The 14525-nt window shown below is 45.0% G+C and overlaps 1 protein-coding gene across 3 annotated transcripts; it reads left to right on the top strand.

Annotated features, from left to right (window-relative positions):
- The first annotated feature begins 2787 nt into the window (after positions 1–2787).
- On the top strand, positions 2788–5267 carry TMEM74 (transmembrane protein 74). 3 transcript variants are annotated; one of them, XM_041412771.1, is made up of 2 exons: positions 2788–2903; positions 3914–5267. In XM_041412771.1, exon 2 carries the CDS (start codon positions 4077–4079, stop codon positions 5025–5027), a length of 951 nt encoding a protein of 316 aa, XP_041268705.1. In that variant the 5' UTR covers positions 2788–2903; positions 3914–4076; the 3' UTR covers positions 5028–5267. The 3 variants fall into 3 exon arrangements, with proteins under 3 accessions (XP_041268705.1, XP_041268707.1, XP_041268706.1); XM_041412773.1 differs by having other exon boundaries at positions 2828–2903; positions 3866–5267; XM_041412772.1 differs by lacking the exon at positions 2788–2903 and adding an exon at positions 3065–3163.
- Positions 5268–14525: the final 9258 nt, after the last annotated feature.

The raw sequence follows: 14525 nt of genomic DNA, 5'->3' as shown, positions 1-14525 counted from the left end.
CCACTGGAAATCCAAGGTCATGTGACTGTGCAAGGCAATGAATTGAAGATTCTGTGAAAACGAGATCATTGTAGAACTCTGTATACATAAGACAGAGAGGAAAAAAAAAGAATAAAAATGTTTGGAGGAATGCTTCACTGAGTATCCCATATAACACTGGAAAACACCCTGAAATGGTGATAGCAAGTAGAATATCCCAAAACCCATCCTCTACTGGACCATGATGGGATGCACCATTCAGAAAACTTGTTCCAGTTTTGCCTGGTTCCTCTAAAGCCTTTAGGTCTGGTCAGGCCCTCAGTGAGGCTTCAAACAGAAAGTGTGAAATAACCTTTAGTTCCTCACAAGCCTCCTTACAGTTTTATGGTGACCACAGGTTACTGAGAATGGGAAGAAACCATATACATCTAGTTCACATACTCATTTCTAGCTGGGCCAACTTGAAGAGAGCTTACAGGATGCTCCAGAGCATGGCTGAAATTTAATTACATGTATCTCAACTGAGACACCTTTATCAGCTGACTGTCAGATTCCATATTATCACTGTGTTGCTACCATAGCCCTGCTCAGTGTCTGAAAGGGCTGTATTATGTGATAGGCTAGAGCAGAGAGAACAAGGCTCATCCACCCTGACTGTCTACTCCAGTCTTTTATTCCTGTCCCGTTGTGTGTCCATCACTCTCGCTTTTAGCTCTACATAGCCACTTTTCTCCCTGTGACAAACATTCTTACTCCCGCCCGTACTTGATTAATCTTTTCACCAGCTGTACTTGTGTTTGCAGAGTATGCGTTGCTATGCATTTATTTCACCACCTCCACACCTCAAAGCATTGGCAACAATCACATTTGTTACAAGAAAATGCTGTTAACTCATTGCATCCAAAGTGAAGAAAATGAAATGTCAGTAATAAGAATTGTGACTAGACAGTGATTTCACTCTAAGAGTGAACTGCACTAGGCAAGGAGACACGCATGGGATGGCACATAAGAATAGACAACACTTGGCTTGATAGAGTTGTGGTTCCCTCTGTTTGCTCCATAGTTTGTGGGATTGCAATTATCAGCAACAAATTAATACACTTGCCCAACACACGCTGGCACAAAACAGGGAGGAGAGTGGGCGGAGTGCAGCAAGATGTTTGTGTGGTTAAATAAGGAGAAACTAAGGCTCTGTAAGTGCTCAAGAGTACATGCTGTAGCTCCTGCGTTTTGAAGGAATGACAACATGGCCATTTGCTGTGTGCAGACAATTTCCTGCCTTTCTATAAGCTGTTGGAAGGACAATGCCCACCCAAGGACTTGGTAGGCTGTGCCAGGGCCCAGGAAAGGTGTTCGCACTCTTCCAGGTTGCATTGCCAGGGCTGAGCACCATATTTTTTCCTGTCAATCATTTAATTAAGATTCATCTATTGGATGCAGCAGGTACAGCTTGCAGTGTCAGTGCCCAATATCTGTATATTCCTATCCTGCTAATTCCCAAATGAAAATGTACAACAGACTTAAAGAAAGTTTGTTTCTGTCTTTACTTTTACTTGAAACTATTTGAACAATTTACAGATAGGCTTTTTTTTGTTTCTTTGATTAGGTTTTATTTGCTCCTTTATATTTACCTCAAAGAGGGCACTGTAATTAAAAAGCTCCAAGGACAGCCTGCACCATTTTCCCAACTCCATAATTTTCTCCTTACAATTTTTCTTCAAAGGGTGAATAATACACTATTCATGCATTAAAACTGCACTTTGCTAATGGAAACACTGCCTGGCGCTGCTTTGAAATATCCAAAGCACCCCAGAGCACTGAACAATCTGCGTGATGGGCACTGAGTGCCCTACTGTTGCCATGTCCTGGCAAGTAATTTTGACATTCATGGAAGTTATTCCCACTAAGATTTGAATCTTCTGTGCTGGGTGTTTTGGGTCTCAGCAGGACAGGTCTTCAAAAGTGATTTGCTTAATGCATTGCTTCAGAACTGGCAAAGAGTCCTTACAGAGAATGACCTTGCTCTCTGATGTTAGGCCAACTCCTTCAGACAGTCTGTGTTTGTCTCTGGTTCCTCCCCAGCTCACTTTTCATCTTGAGCCTCTGCTTTCCTGCCCAACAGCCATGCAGGCAGGTGCTGCTCACTTCTAATTCCTGTGTGCACCCTCATTTCAGCTCCATGACAAAGGTGCCTCTGCCCATGCTTTCTTTTTGTCTCCCCAGAGCCCAGTCTCTCCACAACAGCACAGTATTCAGCTCTGATAAACCTTCCATTCAGACTACTCCACACTTTATTTTCATATTCTAGTTCATCACTAACACTGGCAAAGGAAACGCATTGGCAAGAAATCGCAGTGAAGGTTCATACTGAAAATGAAACGGTCATTCATTTATTATGTATTTTTTGGCAAGTTTTTTTTTTAATAGTTATTTATGCCGGCCAGAGGAAGTGCGTGGACAATCTGCCAGCACGGGTGAGCTCCTGAGATTTTCCAGTAAATCTTACACAGAGAGTACGTCCCTTGACGTCTCGCTCCAGCAGTTCTGGGATCACTTGAGAATCTGATTTCATCTTTCCCTGGAGTAAGTTGTGAGCTCCCAGGACTATGGAAAACAACTCCGGGCGATGACTGAGCTAGACGCACGCATAAGGCTGCAGGGACGCTCCTGTCCGTCCCCTAGCCAGGATCGGGCACTCGGAGGGGCTCTCCGGTGACTGCAGCCGTGCCAGCGCGACCCGCAGCCAGCGGCCGAGCCCCGGGGGCCGCGGGGCGGGCGCGGCTCCGGGCGCTGCCGCAGCAGCGCCGCGGGTCGCTGGGAGCAGCGCGGGTGGGGGCGCGGCCGGTGGCGGAGGCGGGCGGGAGGAAGGCGAGCGTGTCCGTGTGTCCGTGCGTGCGTGCGGGGACCGGCGCCGCGCCGGGCAGGTGAGAGCCCCGCGGGCAGGAGGAGGAGCAGCGGGAGGAGGAGGAGCAGCAGCGGGAGGAGGCGGCGTGCTCCTGCCCGCCAGGGATGCGTGTGTGCCTGTGCGTGTCTGCGCGCCGCTCACCTCGGTATCGCTCGGGTCACTCGGTGGCGGGTGGATCCAGCTACTCCCGGCGCCGGCGGGAATCGCTTTTCCCAGCGCGGCCGGTTCTCGCTGAGGTCCCGAGAAGAGCGTGAGTGAGCAGCGGCTGTGAGCGATCACGTATGTGCTATAGACGCACATGTGTTTCCTACGCATGCAACACATTTGTCGGGCTGCGGGCTTCGCCCCGTGACACCGGGCGGCCTCGAGGGGGATGGGGCCCAGGCGAAGGGGGTAATAACGAATTAATTGCAGATGAGAAGTAATATCCGTCTCTGAGTCATCAGTCTTCGAGGCATAATTTCATTCCAAAAGCTCTTAGATGAATGGTAGATCTTATATAGGAAAGCACTGCTTTTCCCATAGGATTATCAGATTTCCACCGGAGAATACAGATCCTGGATTATTGAGCTACGTGGGATTTGTGTGTTTCTTTCTAATTAGTCTGTGAATCTGAGTGTAAAATTCTTTATTTGGAAGGGGGGGATGGGAGTTATATGCTTCTAAAAGAACAGACATTTATTTTCTCTGACATTTTACACAGTGTTTCTGGTTATCCCGTGCTTTGTGCATACTGCCTTAATTGGATAGTGGTGTCAAAGGTTGATTAGATTGCCTAATAGATTTTGGATCTGCAAGAGGATTGCAGTTTTAAATGCGTGGTTAAAACAATCATGTTTGCCGTCTCCCCTCAAACAGTTGAGAGGAGGGCTGATGTATTACATTTGCGTTATCTTCCCTTTGGTTTATTAATGTATCGTTGTAAGGTTGTCGGGTTCGGTTTTGTTGTTGTTTTTTCCCCCTCTGCTGTTTCATTTGCAGACCAAAAAGAAATGAATGTCAGAGAGGATTTGTTTAATCATTTAACAGCTGACACAAGCCATGTCCCTAACAAAACGTTGGTGAAAAAGTGGTGAAGAAGATTTCTGGGATACAGCAGCGCCAGTACTGTGAAGCCGCTTCTGCAGGTCAGGAGCAGCATTTGCTGGAGGATGCCATAGCCCAGGAGGTGACGCTCGTGGGGACGAGGTTGATGGCTTGCATGGAGCTTCTCTACCTGGCCGAGGAAAGCAGACAGGTGCCCCTGGGCACCGCTACTGGCTGGAGCCTGCCTCCCCACCCCTATGAGCAGCAGCAGTGTGAGGGGGGTGAGGTGGACCCCAGAGCAGCCACTGCCGTGGCAGCTCTGCACTGTGAACGGCACTGCAAGCCCTTGCAGAGGGGTCCTGTGGCTGAGCCCCCCCTGGCACCCCAGCCCTCCTCCCTGGGCAGCTCGCCCCAGGAGCACCCTGCCCCCTCCAGCACGTCCCAGCCCTGCCACCCAGCCGAGCACTTGCCCGGGGAAGAGGATGGAGGGAAGAAGAAAGCCTGCTGCTGTGCCCAGGAACTTGAGACATCGTTCACCTATGTGGATGAAAATGTAAATCTGGAGCATGCAAGAAGTCCCCCCACTCCTACAGGTGGCCAGGATGCTCCTCTGCAGCATCATTCCTGCAGGGAGCTGCCACCTGAATGGGCGCACGATTCTCCTTCCTTGGTCTCTGACGAGGATGATGCTGCCTCGGAGGCAGCAGCTGGGAAATCCGTTGACTATGGATTCATTAGTGCCATTTTGTTCCTGGTTAGTGGCATTTTGCTGGTGATAATTTCCTACGTGGTACCCAGAGATGTGACTGTGGATCCCAACACCGTGGCTGCCCGGGAGATGGAGAGGCTGGAGAACGAGAGCGCAAGGATCGGTGCTCACTTGGACCGCTGTGTTATCGCTGGGCTGTGTCTCTTAACCCTGGGGGGCGTGGTGCTCTCCAGCCTGCTGATGATGTCCATGTGGAAAGGGGAGCTGTACCGGAGGAGCAGGTTTGCATCCTCCAAGGAGTCTGCCAAGCTGTATGGATCTTTCAATTTTAGAATGAAGTCTGGAGCAAATGATAATATGCTCGAGCTGTCGTTAGTTGAGGAAGATGTGCTTGCCATAGATAATTAGTGTGGTCATGATTTTTAAGGCAGCATTTCTACAGGAAAATATGTTTCATTAAAGAAAGCAGATGCAGCTAAAGATAGCTGGTGATGCAGTTTATTTGTCTGACAAGAATGGTGTTATCTTAAGCGCTATAATCAAATGTTTGGAATATATGAGTACTTGTTGTAAAGGGGAACTGTGCCAGATGAAATGCAAATGATATAAAATAATGAAAACCACTGAATAAAAAGAGACTTGTGATAAGTAGGTTCCTCAGATACTTGTTTATCCTAATATAAAACATTCCATTGGTGTCTTGCCTATATAATTTTCTTATTACTCCCATATAGAACAAGAATGACCTTGACAGTTTGGAAGCTTTTAGTTTTTGAAGCCTGCAGGATTATTTACATTCTACTTGACAGAATATTAAGAAGCAGGACCAATAATCAAATAGCAGGGCTAATACTTCATTAAGAGATGCTTTTTTATTCTTTAATTTTAAGTAGATCCCTTCTCTTCAATTAAGTGACAGCTATGGGAAGAAAGAACACCACTTGGTCATGGCTGGACACAAACCTCCCATATTTTGAAACAATTGTACAATTAGTGATGATTATTTAAAATATGAAATAAGAGGCAAAGGGCAGGAAACCATATGGCTCATGGTGCTGGTAGGAGACAAAAGGCTCTTTCAGCTTGAGGTCAGTGGCTCCATTTCAGTTCAGATTAGCAATGATTGATAGTCATTAACTTCTGATAGCTATAGTGACCCATATAAAAGAAGTTTAGTTCCTGGTGGACAGATGTCTTTGTATGAAAACTGCCGTAACATGAATTAACAGACCTCTTGTTTGGAGTCTCAAAAGACCCAAAGACTGAAAAAGCATGGGGATGCTGAGACTGGACACTTCTTCAGTACACATGCCAGAAGAAATTCAAGCTCAGCTGCAGGGCTTTGCTTATACTGGGGCTGTCTGCATCTTATTAGTCTTTTTTGAAACTTCAGGTTTATGTCACTAGGCTCTCAACCTTCTCATAACCAGCAGGGAAAGGTCAGGAAGGAGCTCTCTGAGGCTCATTCAATAAAACCCAATTTATTTGTAAAGAATAAATCCTCAGGAAATACAGAGGTTAAGTATCAGGCAGTTTACTGGCTGACAAGAGACTCACTTAATGTAGGGGATGATCAAGGGTACATGTTGCTATTAATCTCAGTTCTGTGGCACTGTAGCCAAAAACCTGTACCACTCATGCTATTTGCTTTATTACCAGCCAGTTTCTGGGGAGCATTAATGTGTTCTTGCAGTGCTGGGAAAACCAACAAAAATTGTTCAGTGCACCGCTGTCAGTTCTTACTGAGCAATGGTTAATACATATATATATATGTAGATATATATGTATATATGTCTTGTTAATATGTATATGTCTGTTATATGTGTATGTGTCCCTGGCAAAGCCAAACATGGGTGAAGAGCTCTGTCTGTGCAGTCTCTGACTGCAGTCTTAGAAGAAACGTGCTTCACTATGACAGCCTTCTCAGTTGTGAGTTAACTCTAAAATATCAGGAATATGCATTATTTTTAAAAGACTTTTTTTCCTGTGACACACAGGAGAAGAGTTTTCTTGGGAAGGTGGTAGGAGGAGATTTCTTTTATACTCCCTTTACTCAGTAATATGTGGCAGCACAAAGTCCAGAATAACAAAGTGGATCGTGGAAACGTGGGTTCCTCAGAGACCAAACTTGCCACTTGGTTCTTCATTCTGCTTCTCTGGCTGTTTTTGTCAGGAGACAAATGCAGCACCCAAGTCTGACTCAATTACTTCAGTCCCTTGTGCTTGCTGGTATGGGTGCCTGTGACCAATGGTCTAAGGAGCTGTCCTGCTCCAGGTTCACGCCTTTGGTTAGTAAATTCCATAGTGTGGTACCCGGGTTTTAACGCTGGCCCTGCAAAAGAGATTCTGCTTCACGTATTCTCTGCTCCAACTGCAGCTTTAGGTCAGTGTTACTGCATAATTAAATGAGCTGCCTTATTGGAGGGTGCTGCTTCCCGGTAAATGATTCTCCCAGTTTATGTCATGATACACAGCAGTGACCACCATCTCCACAGTCGTCTCTGAAGAGCTTACATCCTTCTGGCTGTGTCATCAGAGATTCCTAATTTAATCTCTAGGATAAATACATGAAATGTCTTACATCTGGAAGTTACCTCAGCCTGTTGTGATCAGTACAAGTGAGGAAGGAACTAGCCTGAGAATCTGGCAGCAGAGCAGGAAAGTTCCTCTTGTGCTGGCCTTGGCCGGCAGGTGAGGTATGTGAACACAGCCTGCAGAGCTTGACATTTTTCTCAGGGTGGGGAGGTGGGAACAGTGCTTCCTCTTATCCTGCCCTGAGGATGGGAACGGGCTGGCCTTCCCAGGGGAAACCATGCCAAGCAAGAGGGAAGATGTTGCTGAGCTAGGGTCAGCAAGGTGGTGTAGGGCAGGGTACTGATATCTCGGGGGATGAAAACCCTTTCATCTGCCTGGGCCCTGTGTTCTCACCTATGTGGCAAAGCTCTAAAACTGAGGCTGGTGGTTTTGAGAGGTATTATTTTTATTTTTTAATTATACTTATGCGTGAAATTGGAGTACATTCCATTACTGCAGAAAGATGTCAGCGTAAGCTGTATGGATCACAGATTTCTTGCAGGAACCATGACATGCCTTAATGCTGATTATTAGCACTAGAAAAAGAAGCGCTTCCCTGACTGTCAGTATGTTATTGTCAAGTGAGAAGTTTTCTGACACTTTTTAAAATGCCTGTCACAGATCATGAAACCTGCAATACTTTAATGAACCCTGAGATTTTCCCTGAGCATTTTAAGGAAATATTAGTCAACCTAATAGTCTAAATGTACACTGCAGAAGTGTGAGGAGTAATAAAATTTAAACGACAGGACTAACAGAGTTTCTTTATTTTTGTGTAAGTGTGTGCTGTGAAAGAGGTGAAGGAAGGCCTTCAGAGCACAGAAATGTAACAGATAAAAACGCTCGGGACATTTCTCTGATCACTTTAGAAATTGCAGCTTGATGTGAGTTAGTGGTGCAATATAAAACCTCTGGACTTTCAGGTTCTCGTGCTGTGAAACCAAACACAGACAGAAACCAAAGTGCTTGCTGTCTGGTGGCTGATGGTGGAAATGAATGTATGAGCTCACTGGCCAGTGGAGAGGCCTTCACAGCATTCCCCTCACATGAGATGGTACCAAAGGGCGAGGCCAAGGGACGTTTGTTGCCCCCTCATGCACCCTGGCAATTTGACTTCCTCCGCTCGAAATTTAAATGCTTTAAAGGTACAAAGGGGAGAAGAATTGTTGGTGGTTTTTTTCACTGCTTGGGCTAAAGTTGTCACTTGATTCATTAGAGAGCTTTCTCCTTTTTTGGGCAACTAAATTTTGGCATATACTGAGTGGGTTTTAGGTGCCCTCTAAATATCCAGATTCTGAATATGATTTCCGAGTACCCTGGAAACAGAACAGGATTTGTGCCCTTAGTCAGTTAATTTCTAACCAGCCCCAGCTGCCAAATACGACACTTTCCCAGTTTCTACCTCATGACATGTCTGCTGGCTGGGCCCAGCCCTGGTCTCTACCTTCCCGCTGCGGGTGTCCGTGCTTCCCTGAACTGCGGGAAGGGAGGTGACAGCTGCCAGCATCTGGCTCCCTGCTGCTCAGACAGCTCCCTGCTCACCCTGTTCTCAGTTCCCTTTTCTCAGTCAGAGGCTGTGGCTGAGGCTGGACATTGGGAGCTGCATGACATCTGCTGGGGATGCTCACCAGGACAGAGGCTGTCACCGCACCGTCCCAGCCCGCGCGCTGCGGGTGTCCAGCGTGTCTCCCACCAGCCTCGCCTGCTCCTGCCAGCCTGAAGCCAGCCCCGTGGCAGAAACGCCCAAGACTCTCCTAGGAAGCTACACTGGGTTGTTGCTGGGTTTTTATGTGTTTACAATTTTTTAGTCTTTGTAATTCTTTTAAAAATCTGTCTGCAATGAGTATAGAGTTTACTGACTGAGAAAGCAGCTGGTTTAATTTTGTAAGACTCTCTCACAAGGGGGTGAAAGATCACAGTCCATCATGAGCTGTTCAGTAGTGCATTTGATGCCTTATTACAATCACAGCCGTGTTCTGTAAAGATTCAAAAATAAAAGTCTATGAATTTGAGCACTGTCATTGTGGGCCTCTTTGCTCCTTGCTGATTCCAGTGATTGGCTCTTCTCTCTGTGCCATGGGTGCAGTCCCCACTCCTCAGTGGCATGGAGCCCATGTAGGCAGCAGGGCCACCTGGCAGAGGCAGTGCTAGATTGAGCTGTGCCAGCACACCAAGCCCATCCCCAGCTCACCCATCCATCACAGCTCACACCTCCATCATGGCCCTGCTGCTCTTCCTTCCCAAACAGAAGTGCCAAGCAATGCAGTTTCAAAGCCTGCTGCACTCGTGTCCCACCCAACTCCATTCAACCAGAACAAAAAAGAGAAAAAGTGGGTGGGAGCAGCCATGGCTGTGTGAGCAGGCAGCTGGGGAGGTGCTGTGTCAGGAGGTGGGTGTTGAGCCCCTGCTCACCATCACCACATGCATGACCACTTCAGTATCACAACCTCATCTTGGCCCAGCTTGGCCATGGCCAGGGCAGGAGGGCAGAGAGTGCTGGGCCCAGCACCAGCCATGGTGATGATGGGTGGGCATGTGGCTCCCAGAAAGCCCTGGAGGTGATGGGCGATGCAGGGAGGTGCAGGAACTGTGTTCCTGGAGCTCTGTGGGCTGGGCACTGCCCCCTCAGTGTCAGCTTCACATCTCCCTCTGGAAGAGCTGTGTCAGAGTGGGCAGCAAGCAGAGGGTGCTGGTGGGGGCCAGCAGCGACTGGCACCGGCAGCTAAGCAGGATCTCCAGGGAGCCACAGTTTTCTCCCGGCTTTTTTTGTTTCTCTCAGATCCCCAGCGTATGTCAGTGAAGCGCCTTAAGCACCTTTGACAACCTGTACTCCCTCCCAAACACAATTCAAAGGTATGCCACACAGGTTATGCCTCGTCAGGTTGCTTTTCATTCTATGACAGAATCAGACCCTTCCCTGCCTCTGTCTGTGAATCACCATGTGGCTGGGAGCACTGTGGTGGGTGTGGATCCAGGCTGGAGCAGGGACTGTCTACTCCTGTTACCTGTTACCACAGAACAGAATAGAGCAAGGCCCCAGTTTGCCATCCAGCTTTCAGGCTGTTACTGCTACAGGAGTAATAAAGGTGTCCCAGAAGTGGCCAAATTGGCTGCAGTGACTGCACTGATGGCAAATGCAGGCTCTGGTGTGCAACTGATGGTTAGCAAGAGGTTAAGAGAGTAGATATATTTATAGGTATGACAATCCATCAGCTTAAAGAGCTGGGAGGCTTTCTAACTGAAAGCAAACACACAATTTAATTTTTACTCTTTTTACAGATTTCTTCTTACCATTTTAAATTTTGAAGGATTCAGTGTCATACTATATTCACAGAGGGTTTTTTTTCCTGTGTTTATGAGTCCTGGCAAGGTCAAGAGTCATACAGGCTGCAAGGAGGTGAGACTTCTCTGATTTTCTTATCAGTTTAGATTAAATTGTGGATATTATAAATCTGTGGATATTATAAATCTATAAAACCAAACAAGACAACAACCTCTTATTTGAAATTAACCTGCTTAATATTTGTTTGTGTAAATGTAAATGCAGTGCCCAAGGTAGAAGCTGAGACAAAAAATGCACATTTTATTTAGATTTAAAAAAAAAAAGATTGTTAAAATATTTCTGCAGGCTTGCTGTATTAAAAATTTGTAAAGAGTTCTCTGCTTATTTATGTGTAGATTGGCCCACTGTTACATATGGTAAACGACACTGAGCTATTGAGCTATTAACTGAGCATTAACTGAGCTGAACATCATGGGCATGTGGCCATTGTTTTGAATGAGGGCATTACAAGCCAACAAGTGTGGTTTTTGTTCACCTGCACCCGGTGCGTAACCCACAGATCACTGAAAGTTCTTCCATCTGCATTGAGAAATGAGATGCTGAGCAGCATGAAACATAGTGTTCTCAAAAATTCTCCTGCACACAGATACCAAAGAGAGCCACCTGGAGAGCTGGAGAACCAAGGCTTCTTAAGTCCCAGTCCAGCACTGCAGAAAAGGCTAAAGTAGAAAGAACCACTAGAATAAATGAATCTGAAAAGGATAACAATTTTTTTTTTTTCTGGAGGGTGAAATTTAAATTTAATTTAAAGTACAAAATAATCTTTTAAAAATTCTCAAAAACTCAAACTAAATTTGCTAATATTTGGAGGTATTTGGGTAAGGTTTTGGACATTTAAGGAATTTGTAATTGGTTTTTTCAAGGCATAAAAAAAAAATCAATAGGCTACTGTTGAAAGAATAAAACAGATATCTTTACATCAGCATAAAAAGCTTCTCTTTTCCAATGATTGTTTCTGTTTTGACAGATGTGTATGCAGGGAAATTTAGCTATTGTTGAATAAAACATTTCCAGAAGCAAAATTGATTAAGTCCCTTTTGCAGAAGAAAAAAATCAATTCTTCCCATTAGAAGGATGTAAAAGATGTTGATCAGCTAGAAATGTAAATAAAGTTCTTTAATCATTATTCTCTAACTGCAGTGTATCCACGTACATAGGATTGTCTTGTCTCTTTATAGCTTAAAATAAATTTGGTTGAACTCTAACATGAAGCAGCTTCTGACAAACTAGCCAGAGTAACTGTGCTTGAATGTAAATAATATCAAGTAGCTATCCTGACATTTTGTATTACTTTTCTCAAGGATTAGCTGTTCATGAAATGAATGTATATGTGATAACAATATATCCAGGCTGGGAACAGAAATATATTCACTGAAAGGCAGAGCAGTAGAAAGTATGTGACTGATCAATTCCTATGTATTCTGATTTCATGTAATAAAGGCAGCACTTTAGACATCTCTTCATTAGTAATTGTTGAGGGCTATTAAAGGTCATGGAGGGCTATTAACAGAAGGATGCCAAGTCTAGCTCTGTAAGTCCCTAAGCTTCTGATTGCTAAGAGCTGAGAGAATGTGCTGCTGTATGCTTGCCCTTCCCTTGGTTTTAGATAAAGCTGTAGCTGCTGCAGGCTACTATCTGAGCCTGTTTTGTGACAGATGGACCTTTGATTTGATCCAGACTGATCCTGTGTTCTCAAAACTTTGTGCTCTTCCTACAGGGGCAATACCAAGTAGTTGTTTGCCACTGTGGCTTCCTAAAGAAGGAATCAATAGATCACTGCCTTACCTTTGTTTTTCCCTCCTTACAGGAATGGTAACCATGTCTGGAAGAACTCTTGAGAGGTCATTTTCCAGTCTTCTGGAACTTTCACCCTCCATCAGTCCTCAAAGATGATTACTCATGGCTGTGAAATTGCTGCTCAATTGTCTGAGCACTCTGGTGTGAATTTTATAAGGCTCACATGATTTGCAGATACATTATGTATCTATGCAGCCTCTTCTGCTCTCTACCAGCCTGGATTCTTAAGTTCTGAAGTCTGTGGATAGTATGAATACTTTTAGATTTTTTTAATGAGGTAAAAAAGGTTGAAGCACTTCAGCCTTCTCAATGTCATTTTCAGTTGTGCCCTGTCTCACTCCCCACCAAGCAGAAAATTTGTTCTTTCTTTGCCTTTTTTCTTCTTTCTAGTATAAATATAGAGCACTTACTCATGACCGTTTTTTCCTCTTCTATGAGGATGTCACTTTCCTACCTCTCCAAAATAAATGAAAGTTATTATTTATATATTATAATTTCCCCAATGGGGAAATTTCTTAAATTTTAGGTCATTGTTATGGTTAGCCAAATCTATGTTTACAATTGTTATTTTTGTTTCACATTTTCACATTTCATATATGGTATTTTGTTTCCTTAATATTGGTTAAGAATTTGCTAAATTTTCCTGTCTTTTCCCTTTAAACTTCTGCTATGTGGGAACATACTAACCAGTGCTTTGAATTTACTGAAGTTTCTTATTCCTTGGGACCACTTCCCAGGAGGCAGAAATACTCTGTTGTAACAGCCCTGTATTGTGAGGGGTTGTTTTTGCACAGCTGAGCTCAGTGAACAGCCTGGTGACTACAATCCCCACTCCTGCCCACTTCCATTCGTTCCCCACTCAGCCTTTCTTCAGTGTGGGCAGCAGTGGTCCAAGGTGGAGATTTTGTGTTAGTCTTGCTTTTTAAGCCAAGCCGTGTTATTAAGAAAAGTACTCCGGGCTTGTCTATGGGATCAAATTACAATGCACAGCCATTGAGATGGGAAACGTCTTCACTTAAACTTCACAGGATATTGAAACCAGTCTTAGCAAAGAGGCGAGTTAGAAGCAAAAATCAATATTGGACAATGCTGAAATGCCTCTGTTCAGCTGCTGTTTTAAGTGCCTTGTACAGACCTTTCAAATCATGTTGCCAGCAAATGGAGGAAATACAGCTTTTAAAAAGTCAGAGAATTATTAATAGTGTGCTTGACCTCCAGCTCTGCACAGTCTACAATAAAAGCATCATTTTTCATATGCTGCTGCCTTATGCTTAATTCCGCAAGCCCTGTTGGGAAGCATTGCTCATAGAAGAAGTGCATTCAGAGAGTGAGGGTCAAAGCTTTAGATCCATGATGGACTGTGAGCGGGAAAGAGAGCAGGAACAGCTCATGGTCAACGCCTGAACAAAAAGGGAGGGTTGCGGGAACCCTACACCTCATACATCATTCACACACTAATGGTATTTCTTGTCCTCGTGTGTGAGAGAAGAAAATTAACTGTGCAGAGGTTATGCTTGCAGCTTTCCAGCAAGGATAGAGAAGTATGGAGAGAAGCAAATGTCAGATGTCTTCATGAGAAAATGAATGCTCTAGCCACTATCCTGGTGTCTGAGGAGTGACTGGGGAACCAGCACCTCCAATTGTGCTCCCCAGAAGGCTAATCTGTTGCGCAGCATTTGTAGCACAAAGAAGCAGTCTGAACCTTTATTAACTTTAACCACTGCCTGAGTAACCTAAAGTGACAATCCATCTCTCTTATTGCTGTTATTAAGTCAGTTTTGGACAATGCCTTATCATCTGCAGAAAAAAATACAGAGGAGATATAATGCAGGCAGCAAGTTTCTAGGTAAAATTAGGCTGTCTGAGAAGGGGAGAAGAATGCTGCACACTGCGCTGAACAAATCTTTGCATTGATTTCTGCAAACAGAGCCTTTCTAGGAGCACCACAAATGCATGTATTTATTTAGTGCTTGGATTCAAAGAGCTGTCAATCTTCCTCTATCCAGATAACTCCCGTTTGTGTTCAGGTCTGGGGTGCTCTAGGGTCATACATTATTTCTGCTTGTGCTGTTCTTGCTTTTCACTTTGATGCCAGCTCTGCAGTTCTTGGTCAGCCTCATGCAGCCACATGTGCAAACAGAACCACTCCTGCTTGGTGGCAGTGGGCAGCGGCCAGGTGACACATGACACTG

Source organism: Onychostruthus taczanowskii, unplaced genomic scaffold (assembly GCF_017590055.1).
Source record: "Onychostruthus taczanowskii isolate IOZ18803 unplaced genomic scaffold, ASM1759005v1 scaffold4, whole genome shotgun sequence".
Taxonomy (NCBI): domain Eukaryota; kingdom Metazoa; phylum Chordata; class Aves; order Passeriformes; family Passeridae; genus Onychostruthus; species Onychostruthus taczanowskii.
The sequence above is the reverse complement of the archived record's forward strand: the minus strand, read 5'-3'. Positions and strand labels throughout refer to the sequence as shown.

Excerpts from the sequence above, each read along its gene's own strand:
- TMEM74 (XM_041412771.1), top strand. The coding sequence starts at position 4,077 with ATGGCTTGCATGGAGCTTCTCTACCTGGCCGAGGAAAGCAGACAGGTG.